The sequence below is a fragment of the Megachile rotundata genome, chromosome 3 (assembly GCF_050947335.1).
Source record: "Megachile rotundata isolate GNS110a chromosome 3, iyMegRotu1, whole genome shotgun sequence".
Lineage (NCBI taxonomy): Eukaryota > Metazoa > Arthropoda > Insecta > Hymenoptera > Megachilidae > Megachile > Megachile rotundata.
In genome coordinates, this window is record NC_134985.1 from 8,068,680 (window position 1) to 8,081,751 (window position 13,072).

At 30.9% G+C, this 13,072-nt stretch overlaps 1 protein-coding gene across 15 annotated transcripts in view; it reads right to left on the bottom strand.

Annotated features, from left to right (window-relative positions):
* Nucleotides 1-8,304, bottom strand: part of sls (sallimus) — a 171,363-nt gene extending 163,059 nt beyond the window's left edge. For all 15 annotated transcript variants that reach the window (XM_076529445.1, XM_076529444.1, XM_076529439.1 and 12 more), the window contains exons 1-2: nt 8,087-8,304; nt 6,973-7,166 (exon numbers count right to left, since the gene is read on the bottom strand). In XM_076529445.1, coding sequence (XP_076385560.1) covers nt 6,973-7,166; nt 8,087-8,289 — 397 coding nt within the window. In that variant the 5' untranslated portion in view covers nt 8,290-8,304. The remainder of the gene's footprint in view (nt 1-6,972; nt 7,167-8,086) is intronic.
* Between the last annotated feature and the right edge of the window lie 4,768 nt (nt 8,305-13,072).

The following is a 13,072-nucleotide window of genomic DNA, read 5'->3' on the forward strand; positions in this document are numbered from 1 at the left end:
TTAAGCATTGCATATGAATACAATATGATCATAAATGTATACAATTTAAAACATAAATCATAAATGTACAAAAGCAATAAAGCATCAAGAAACTCTTATATCCAACATCAACAATAAAAAATGACAAATAATTGAAGTTCACAAGAACAATTTTTCTCGTATCTCATTGTCAGTTACGAAACGACCCACTCGAGGCTCATTCTACGAGTGTTCCACGCTCTCATCGTTCGCTCCGCTCCAGCAAATCTCATGAACAGTGATCACTCTTTCTCTGTTAGTCGCATGGTACTCGGAAGTAATGGTACTCATTCTGGTGTACACAGTCGCCCTCCTTTTCTCGAGTTCTCCGATACAAATCACCTAACCGACTCCTACGTTATACGTGGGCTCGGCCAAGTTTAGCCGTGGACAACCCCACGGTTCTGAGTCTCTTGTGCACGCGTCGACTTCATCACGAATTCGAGCCTTTCAAAATTCTTTGATAGATGCTTTAATTTTTTGCATGGCGACAAGCAATTATTACATTGTACAAAAATTTTAAGTTATTTGAAAATGATGGGGTTTTTGAGAAGGACAAATTGTGATGAAGAAGATAAAATTGCATCATTGATAAATTATAAGATTTGCAATTTATATTTTTATGTAGAGATTTTTTAATTCTTTGTAAATTATGTTTTCTTCGTAAGAAGAAATAATAATTTTCATAAGAAGATAATATTGTAAATTCATAGTGTAATATATTTATTTAGATGATTTTTGTGTAACAAGCTTGTTCTTGTACTTTTCTAATAATTTAGTACTTTTACAAGAAGTAAAAATGATTCTGGGTGAGTTTGCCTGTTAGGTATAGAGAGTTGATTTGTCAATATTGATATAACTCTTTGTAACAAATCTACAGTAAAAATAATACAATTTATATTGGGTTATTTTTCTCAATGTTTATCATGTGAGGAGTTACTTCAACGTTTGGTTGTCTGAAGTCAAGAACTAATGAATTATTTAATTGTTATGTAAATTGTGTAGTAGCAGAGGTGACAGAGTCATGTGTTTTTAAATCTTACTGTTACGAGTTTAAATCTCCTATTGGTCCATTACATATTTTTTTTTTCATTGATATACTTGTATATTTGTATATATTTCTCTTAATATTATTCTATACTTTGTTTGTTAATATTGCTCGTATTTTACTATCTCTATATTTTAATTTTATTATATTGTTCATATGATATAACATTGAATGTACCACATGTACCATGCATACCATATATACCATATGTACCATTTTATATTTTGTAAATGTTATAACAAAATTAAAGTAAATTTCTAGCAGAAAAACAAGAAAGAAACAGCTATGTATTTACACATACAGAAATGAAATAAAAAAGAGAAACATAATAATTACACCTCCAGAAAAATAATTATTCCTGTACATTTCAATTCATATCCACCTCAAAACGTGCAGAAACTCGAAAGTAGAAACAAGCAGAAACTTCATAAAATTTACAAACAACATCTACGCGCCATTGCGAGAAGTCGCAACAAAGTTAGCGCCCTAAAATAATACAAAGCATGCATTCACACTTGAACTATAAATATAACCAAATACGAGTCTTTCCTCGAATTACAAAATTTCGGACAACATCACGAATGTCGAGCACCGAAGGTCAAAGTATCGTAGAAATAATTCGCTCATTGTGCCACATGGTAAATTAAAACGTGACAATGAAACGATTTATCGGCGATCGAGCAACGTGCGTGCCAGACACGCTATTAGACTGTTGAACGTTTACGTTCGCCATGCAAAATTGACGGCCATAAATTCATGCTCCATTAAAACGACCCAACCCCAGTCTTGACGTGTCCTAAGTCTCGAATAACCAATTTGTTTCTAATTGTTCGTTTCGCGCGATATACAGGATGGTACATTTAAGTAGACTTGTAGAGATCAAAATGGCGGTGGTAAAGAGGGATATAAGAGACGGCACTCTGGTAGTTCTGGTGGTTAGAAAATACGGTGCCTTTAAATTAGTTGTACAATGGCGGGAAATTTAAGTCAAGTGAATTTCAGGTCAACCACTAATAATTAGAAATTTGTTGTAAATTTTCTTTGTATCATTAATATTAGCTTTCGAAGTATCTACATACATTAATTTTACTGCATTGAAGAATTGAAAAAGAATGACATATGCTAACATGATTATACAATATATTTTAAGCATATATATTACAGAAATGATTATTTAATTTTAGTTACAGAAATGATTATATCAGTTATTTGTAGAATAACTTATCAAGAAATATCAAAGAATGTATCACAAAAAAATGCAGAGAAATAACAAAATATGTATTGTAAATTGCTAGCGAACGTGTAGGTGTAGACAGTTCTGCGCCGACCGCCATACTTGCTACAGTGCGTATGCGCGTTTCAAAATACCGCGTCGAAATTGTACTCCCACCACTCATTCATTTGGCTTGGGCATTTAAATTTGTTGTGTTCTATGTTTCTTTTTAAGGAGTAGCTTTCTTGTTGCCTCTTGTGTCTCTATTCTTTGACGGTGCTTGAAGAAGTGCAGCTTTGAAGCTTTGCGCGCGAAATTTGAACGCGAAAGAGGGTGTGAAAGACAAAAATGAGAGTTACGTTAGAGTGACTATAATATAATTGCTGTAGTATTTATACAGTATAGTGTAGTACAGTATACAATCTATATAGTACAATATAGTACAATTTTACTATAATTTTACTCTATGAGTGTAATATAGTATATTATCTATGTAATGTAATATGATGTACATGAAGTATAATATAATAACTATGTATAACACTAAGTTAGTGCAATCATAGTGCAGGCAAGATTATCTCCTTATTTAGCGTGTAAAGAATTAAAGATCATGTCCTAACAAATTATGTATTATATTTCCAATTTATGACATATTTTGCATTTAAATTTGACGCCTAAACGATCCAAAATAATTCTACTCCTGATTAAACCATTGTTACTACTAAAATTGCTGCCCCTAGTGCAACTTCCCGATTTAAGTGGATAACACTGTATAATGCAAAAGAGTCCTGTCCAACCGTTAGCGTTTCGTATCCAGGCGAATCGGAGCGAAACACGCGAGTACGCGAGCCTGCACGCACGAGATGCGCTCATTTTTGTGCATACGTAACGTAGATTATGCGATATACGCCGTTTGATGAGCCTGCTTCTGCGTTAACGATGATCATTATAGAATTGTGAATGAATCGAAGTCCCAAAAGTCTGAAATCGCAGTTCTTTTGGGAACTTAAAGTTTTGGAGTTTTGGATATAGGAAATTTTGATATTGAAATATTTTTGGGATAGTTTTGGGAATTTTGGGATTTTGGGAAATTGCAATTTTGGGACATTTTGGAGAAGTTTGGGAAATTGAGATTTTAGGACATTTTTGGCAATTTTGAGAAATTGAGAAATTGGGATTTTGGGAGATTTTTGACTATTTAGAAAAATTGGGATTTTGGGTAATTGGGGTTTTGGAAAATTAGGATTTTGGGAAATTGGAATTTTGCGACATTTTTGGGGATTTTGAGACAATTGGATTTTGGGAAATTGGGCCATTGACATCTTAAAATCTTAAGATGTCTGACTATTGACATCTTGGAATCTTATGATTTAGCAACTTTGGGAATTTGGGATTTTGGAATTCTATGATCTTAAAATTCACGAATCATGTAACTTTGCAATTTGTAGAATTTATTGCATTTTGAAATCTTAAAATTTTTAAATCTTCAAATCTTAAAGTCCTCAAGTCTTGAAATCTCAAAATGTCGAAATCTGCTTATCAAGACATTTCATCTACCCCAAAATTTCATAACCTTGAAACCCAAGTACTTCTGCACCTCCCCACAAAAATTATCCAACCCCACAAATTTAAACTTGAAATCTAAGTATAATTTTATCAACACATCCGCTAAATCCTCCTAAGGAATGGTTATGGGTCGGAGGTAGCCGCGCGACCGTGTAATTCAGACATTACGCCAAGCAAGAATCGTATACACTGTACAATGCGTTTGGTTTCACGTTACGAGGTGAGAGAGAGGCACACGTGTGGACGGGCGTGTGCGAAAACTTCGCCTTTTGCCGCTGATCTTTCGCAATCCCGACGACAGAAACTGCTCCCGTTCGTTTAATTGCACGCGCCTTGTGTCGGGACGCTTTCTCGCGCGTTCCATTCGATAAAATACTCTTAATACTCTTCAAGGTTTACTTCCATACGATATCTCATGTGAAATTTAACACAACTCTTCGGGATATCAGACCACTTACATTCTTGAAGAAATTAATTTGAAAAATGCGATATCGAATGTGAAATTTAATGCAACTTTTTCTGGATATAAGAACACACGTTCTTAGTGAAGTTTGAAAAATATCTGATGTGAAATTCAATGCAACTCTTTGGGATAACAGAACATTTACATTCTTGATGAAATTCGTTTGAAAAATGTCTAATGTGAAATTTAATGCAAGTTGCAATTCGACAGAAATTTAGGTTAAGTGCTTTATCGATGGAGATCGTGTAGATACATTTAGATTTGTTGATAAAACTGTTTTAGAGAAGAATGTTGTAAAGATCACTGTTAAAATATTTCATAAACTTGCACACTTCAAATTCTAATGAAAAAGTGAGTTAGGTTGAAGAATTTCATTTAGGTTCATTGATGGAGACATTTTGGAGAACAACATCCTAGAGCTAACTGTTATAGTATTTCAGAATGACTGCCACAAACTTGTACAATTCAAGTTTGAATTGAAAATCAGCTCACAAGGATGATTACATAAAAAATTTGAACTGAACAGACGTTTAGGGTGAAGGATTTCATTTAGGTTCATTGATGGTGACATTTTGGAGAACAACATCCTAGAGCTAACTGTTATAGTACTTCAGAATGACTGCCACAAACTTGTACACTTCAAGTTTAAATTGAAAATCAGCTCACAAGGATGATTACATAAAAAATTTGAACTGAACAGACGTTTAGGGTGAAGGATTTCATTTAGGTTCATTTTGGAGAACAACATCCTAAGGCTAACTATGAAACTACTTCAGAATGCCAATCAAAAGCTTGTACTCTTCAAATATAAATTTCGAATTAGCTTATAAGGATGGTGGTATTAAAGTTTGTTCTCAACAAAAGTCCAGGTTAAAAGATTTCGTTTAGGTTCATCAACGATGACGTCTCAGAGAACAGCCTCCTAAGGCTAACTGTGAAACTACTTCAGAATGCCTATCAAAAGCTTGTACTCTTCAAATATAAATTTCGAATCAGCTTACAAGGATGATGGTATGAAAAGTTTGATCTCAACAAAAGTCCAGGTTAAAAGATTTCGTTTAGGTTTATCAACGATGACGTTTCAGAGAACAGTCTCCTAAGGCTAACTATGAAACTACTTCAGAATGCCAATCAAATATAGATCACTCAGCTCACATCCTAAATTAGTAACAAAACAGAAGGCTGAAATTGTAATTTATCAATTCCGCAGAACAATGATAACCTTGACTCAACTCCGCTCCGAAACTCCCTTTCTCGAACAAATTCCCTAGATTCTGGCTAGAGCATCGACAACAGAGGTTCGAAAGATGGGTCACTAGTGAATCACCGTGTTTCGTCAAGGTAGCGCATAGCGACTCGTCTATTTCGAGTTTGGAGGGCTGCTGAGGGACTCGGTGACGTCGAGAGGTGACTCGTCTATGATTCAACTCGTCCACCTCGGTCTTACCAGAAACTGTACCATCCATACATATTTACGTGTGTGCGTAAATTGCCGACGTTAATCGAGAATACACACCTGGACTCGTCGAGAGTTATTTTCGCGAAGAACCGAGTAATGGCTCGAAGGACCCTGAATGTGGGTTACCAAACGAGACGAGAACTCTGAGGAGATCCCTTGTTTTTGTTTCGGTCGCGATTAATCGACGTGACAGCTCGATGTGGCTCTGATGTTAACGTTGCAGGATGAGAGTTTCGTGTGGGAGTTTGTTTGACCTCTGATTGTTGAAGCTGATTATCGTAGTTACATTATTTTTGGACTTGGTGGACTCGTTGCGCTATTTTTAGGTCGATGATGAAAAATTACGATGGAATTTGAAGGGGCTTCGATAGAATGAATTTGAAGGATCGGAGCATTTGAAGTAATAGTGTGCATGGTAGTGATGTATCAGGTTTCGTGGTATGTTGAGGTAATGCAATATTTCAATGGGAGTTTTAATTATAATATAAAGATAGTTAGTGATATTTATAGCAGATATTTCAAATTTAGAGCAAATGTATTTCGTTACAATATAAGAAAAAAATAAAGATTCTTCATGTCAAGAATTTTGGTGACTTATTGCAGACATAAGTTCTTCTACAATTTTTAATTGTATTTAATTGTAAATTAGCATTTGTAAATTAATTTAATTTAAATTTAGTAAATGTTAACTTTCCATTTCACTTGTCATAATATAACCTTCCTTTATAGCCGGTCGTAGGTATGCAGTGAAAGAAATGACCGGAAATGATCAGAACAAATTTTCTCATTTGTAACTAAAATTCTTCGTTACACTTTTTAACACATCACAATATCGCGATGTTATATAACACCTTATCAAATAAACTTTTCAACCAAAATTCACTTATCATTATTTCTGTATTATCAATTGGAGAAGTCCAACATAATCTTCTCTTTAGAAATAAAGTTTGAGTCATCACTGTCCAGGTGAAGACAAGAATTATTTAAAAAAATAAATATGTCAAAATTTAAATACAGAGTATAGTGACTTGGGAGAAATAAAAAATGTTGAATGATAAACAGATTGTACTAATTGCAAGACTAAAAAATTTTGCATCGAAAAAGATCTCCAAAAATGATCACATTTTTACTAAACTTGATATTTTTTACAAAGTAAAAAATGTTGGTACACAGTAAAAAAATAATAAAGAGTGGAAAAGACTTACCGTTTCGTGGCCTCGCTACGGACGGAGTGCAGGCGTAATATTCGCGATCGAAGCAAAAATCAGCGACATCGCGAAACGAATCGTTGGCTTCGAAATCGGAATACTCGAGTCGTCGTGCTATCGGATTTCGGTTCGTTATCTCGACGCATTCTTCTGTCGCATTTTGTTTCTCGCGATAACTGCCACCTGCGTAACTAAACGAAACGACAACTCGATCAGTCACGATCCTTATACGGGCTAATTACTTTCTATTTAACGCCACGGTGATCACATGTGACTGACGCTGGAGGTACTGGTAAATTAATTGTTTACGGATGGAGTAAACGAAAGAGCTAATATTGAGACAATGATATATGCTAACGGATCAAAAGATGAGATTGGAGGATTAAGTACTTTTGTTGTTATGTCATGTGTGACATATGTGAACGACGCTGCAAGTTTGGTTAAAGGAATTATTTATAGAAAAAAAAAGAAAAAAGCTTTTAAAAATTATTAGTGTTGAGATAATAATATATACTGATATATTAAAATATGAAATTTGAAAGATTAAGTACCTTCGTTCTTATGTCATGTGTGACATATGTGAACGATGCAGCAAATTTGGTTTATCTAATTATTTATAGGAAAAGAAAAACAAAAAGAACTTCTGAGAATTATTAGTACTGAGATAATGACGTATATTGATATATTGAAACGTAGAATTGAAGGATTCAGTACCCTTGTTCTTATGTCATATGTGACATATGTGAACGGTACTGCAAATTTACTTAAATTAATTATTTACAGACAAAGTTAACGAAAGGAACATTTGAGTACTTCTAATATTATGACAATGATGTTCTAACAAATTATAACATGAAATTGAAAGATTAATAACCCTTGTTATGTCATATGTGACATATGTGAACAGCGTTCTGAATTCAGTTAAATTAATTAATTATAAAAAACAATAAATGGAAGGAATATTTAGGAACTAATATTGAAACAATAATATATACTAACTGATTAAAACATGAAATATTCTTGTCTTTACTAATTTATACATATAGCTGCGTATCTAACCATACGTCAGTTTTCACCATGGCGGTTAATATATTAATTAATCAATGCCTACCTGCGATTCATGGACCAAGCGTACTCAAATGTCGACGAATCCTGTCGTTGTTGACGATTTGTTAAACTTTTAACGTCAGTTTCTTGGGGTAGAAAGAGGTCCCTCAGAGCTACGTATTTAGGAGGACTCTCTGCTGACCTCTCGCTTAGGCTCTGGTCACGATAGGTGCCGTAAAATGGCGACGGTACACCTGCAAGTTTCATTCGTTTAGTTATATTAGTTAGTTAGTTAGTTATATTATTTAGTATAGTGGTTTGTTAATGAATAGTTTGGGTCATTTAAATTATTAATTTTGTTCTTTGATTTGAAGTGGTAAGTTTATTTCTTAATTTGAAGCGTTCATTTTGTTAAATGACTTGTAGTATTCATTCTATTACTAGATTTGAAGTGTTTATTTTGTTATTCAATTTGAAGTCTTCATTTTGTTATTAGATTTGAACCGTCCATTTTCTTATTGAACTCGAAGCGGCTATTTTGTTATTGGACTCGAAGCGGTCATTTTGTTATAGGATTCGAAGCGGCCATTTTGTTGCCTGATTTACAGCGTTAACAATCATCTGTTCTGATAATAAATAAAATTTCAAGATACATTTCTAAAACTTATGTATTTATTCCAATAAAACTATGTAAAAATCGTAAACTGATTCTAAAAAATGAAACTTATTCACAATTATTATCTCTAAGAATATTTATTAAATCTTTCATGCCCCATCAATCTGATCAACCATAAATATAAACTTTTAATATTCCATTAATATTTAATTTCAATAAAATATCAGGCATAAATGTAAACAATTTCTTTTTACAGTTAAGTCTAAGAAAAGTAGTACAAAGTATAGACAGTACAAAACAGTATAAATGACTAAAAAGTAAATAATTTAACGATGGCGTAAAGGAAATGATTACGCAATGCTTCGTCGAAAGAGAAATGTAATAACGCGTAATGTATAAGTGCCAATGACGCGTTTCTCTAAAAAAAAAAGAAGAAGAAGAAGAAGAAAGAGAAATAGTTGCAAGATCTTTAACAATCGCAACTGCTTGTTTTTCTCTCCGTTTATTCTTGGATCGTCGACTCATATTTTCCATCGCATTCCGGGATTACCTTACCGTCTATTTTCATACCGCATCATCCAACAGCCGTTCATTCTGCATGGAACCGTTCGACTACTTGATCCCTCGGACATATTAATCTACTTCCTTCAATATTCAATAATTGCACTTCAAATCTTTTATACTTCAAATTTTATAACTTCAGAATTTGATTTGTGATCTTTGTGAAATTTTAAAATACTTTACTTCAAAATTTAATTAATTTAAATACTATTTAAATACTGTTTAAGTAGAGGGTAAAGTTTAACTTCAAGTAGGTTAGATTAGTGACCTTCGAGAAATTTTAAAATACCTCAATTTTTTATTTTACTAATTTTAATACTATTTCAATCGTAGGTAAATTCTATTGTCATAGAGATAGAGTTAGGTTAGGTTAATGACCTTCATGAGATTTCAAAATACTTCACGTCTTTATTTTAGTAATTTAAATACTCTTTAAACACCAGGTGTGTTTAAACCTCAAGTAGGTTAGGTTAGGTTAGGTATCGTGATGGCGCAACGATCGCTTGTTGATGTTTCGAACATGACAGAGTAACATAATCTCTTCTCCATTCACATACTAGTACTTCACAATTTTCGTGACAAGTTTCTTTAGCTATTTTCATTTTCATTTTTTAGCTGTTTCAATTCTTATTTGTATTATTGCTCTAGCAACTTAATATTTAATATTTTACTTCAAATTGTAAGAATACGTGGAGTTAATTGAAATTGTGTAATAACATTAGAGAACATATGTATACTTTGCATTTAATACTAGTTTTATTTATTGAATTACTTAATTTAGTTTGATAGTATTAATTATATTTATTGAATTATAAACTTCAATTATAAATTACTGATTGAATTTGTTCAATTCTATATTTCAATTATAAATTACTAATTTTATTCAATCAATTACATAAACTACATAATTTAAACAAATTTATTTATTCTTTAAATTATCTGAAAATTCTGTAACTGAAAAATATCGTAGAAATAGTATATTCTATGCAGAGATTAGTTTCGTAGATTTTAAAATTAGCAGATTGAATCACAAGTTTAGATAAATATTTAACTTATGACTAACAAATGAAGAATCTCAGAAGAGAACAACAATGTTCCAATTCTAATTTTAATTCACATATTGTTAACTTTTTAAAAACGACTCATTTCCTCAACTTTAAAATTAGATGATTAAATCAAATGTTTCCTTAAATATCCATTATATTTGTTGGCTAATTTTAGGTTGGTTAGTCATTCAATTAATTTAATGCTACTTCTAATTCTCTCTAATTTAATTTCTGAATTTCCAATTCTTACACATTTAATATTACTTTGCTAAAATAAAAAGATTATAAGTTTACTTTATTTTTATATTTACAGTTCAGTTTTCTCAAAATAACTTTATTAATGCAACTTCTAATTCTTTTAACCTTACAAATTTAATATTACTTTGCTAAAATAACAAAATTACGATTTTTTTTATTTTTACATTTGCACCTTTTCAGTTTTTTCAAAATAATTTTATTATCAATAACAAAATTTATAATTCAATTATAGTTCATGTATAATTCGTATATTCTAAAGAAATTTACTGTAGAAATATTTTATTATTAATTTTATTTCACTTTGAGAAAATAATTGCAAGATCATCAATTACCAAATAAAATTCTAAATACCATAGGAAATAATAATGTAAAATATCATAACAAATATCCAAAAACTAATAAAAAGAATGTACATAAAAATGTAGGATTCACAAAATGTTGCAACTGAATGAAAAAAAAAAGTGCAACAAAGTTTCAGCAAAGTGGATAGTTAAATTAATAATGACAAATATAAAAAATATAACAAATATAAAGAATGATAAAAATATGAAAAAAATTATAATAGAAAGAATCTATATAAAAATATAAAGCATTCATAAAATGTTGCAAGTGACGTAAAAAAAATGCAATAAAGTTACAATAAAGTGGGTCGTTAATTTCTTAAATTTCAACGTCGGATTCATAATACTTCAATTACGTAAAACATTTTCAAGAACCGTCCCGAAGAAACTGCATAAAACTTTCGCCACGGTGTTAAATTTCCTCGTTCCAAATATAAATGATCCATCCACCGACTCGAGTGATTAACGAAAAGCTCAATTAACATCCCCTCTCGATGTATGCAAACGCGTTTTCGTGTTAGTAACCCCGAATGTTAACAGCGATGTTTCGCTCTACATATTTCTTTTACTCTCCCGAAATAAGTGGCTGCCTGAAATACGTACATATGACTAATCTCTTGCAACAAGAGCAAGGTGAAACAATGCGTTTGATACACGTAATTGTGGCATTGAACATTTCGATCTTATTTTTCTGGCTTACCTCATTCTGTACGTTCAAATATTCTCGGATTTTTTTTAAAAGGTTTACGCATATGGAGGATACGGAGATTTTAATATGGAGGATGCAATAAGGCGTGCAATAAGGCGCGAATTTTGAAAATTATATTCGAATATTTTTATGTAATTTACTAAAAAATTAAGTGAGAGATATAAAAGTGAAGAAGTTTGAAAATTTTAATTTTTAATAATTTGATTAATTTAAGTTTTTAGGATTTGTCAAAATTTGCTATGTTTTATGTGTGTGATTTATAATAAAATTTAACTCTGTTACTTTGACTTAGATTAAATTTAGTTAGTGGTATCAGTTACTGGCAACTGAACTGTTAGCCAAAATGTCAATTTAAGTTTTTGGGATGTTATTTTGTATTAGGAGTAAGAAGTAATGTGTGATTATTTTAAATATTGATAGTTTATTGAATTTTCTTTGTGATTAGTTAGATTGAATTTTTAACTTTGATTAACTTTGATTTAAATGTCCTCAATTCTGTAGTCTGTAAATTCTCTAAATTCTGCCAATCCTGTACTTAATTCTATAAATTCTATAAATTTTTTAAAATCCATTAATTCTAGAAAATCTGAGGATTCTAAAAATTCTAAAAATTCTAAAAATTCTAAAAATGCAAAAAATTCTAAAAATTCTAAAAATTCTAAAAATTCTAAAAATTCTAAAAATTCTAAAAATTCTAAAAATTCTAGAAAATCTAAGGATTCTAATAATTCTAAAAATTCTAAAAATTCTAAAAATTCTAAAAATTTCAAATATTCAAAAATTCTCAAAACCCCAAAAATCCCAAAAGTCCTAAAAGTTCAAAAATTCAAAAATTCAAAAATTCTAAAACTTCTAAAAATTCCATAAACAATTAAAATCACATTCGAAATTTGAATATTTCATGTATCACAGCTATAATTCACTAAATAAAAATGCCTAATTTCGCAACTAAAAAATAAAAACAAAAATTTACATATAAATCTTAACTCATAGCGTTCATCTACGTGAAAAAGAAAGTCTACGAAAAATATAATATAACTTTTCCATGCATTCTTGATGCATAAAAGACAAATAAATTAACTGTTAGGATAAATTGCTGTCAGTTCATAATTCGTTATGGTTGGTAATAAATTAAGTATTATGAAAGATGATTTATGACGTTACATATACTGTTACTGTTACATTCATGATTATATGTATAACGAAAATAAGTTTGTAAGCGAATTTCACTTATTAATAGAACTAAATGAATTATTTGTGACATGAAAATAGGAACTTGTCTAGTATGATAGATTCATTGCTTCATTTTAGATTAATTCTCTCAACATTATACATTCATAGTTTATACGAAAGCTTCATAGTTTTATTACAATTTATTCCAACAGTATTAATTTACAAATTATGGATTAAATAATTTTAATAATTTGACGGTTCATTTTGGTACAATAATTTTGACTAAGAAAGTTGTAAATTAATTTTTTTAATTAATATTAATATTTGTAGTAATTTCTTTTAATAT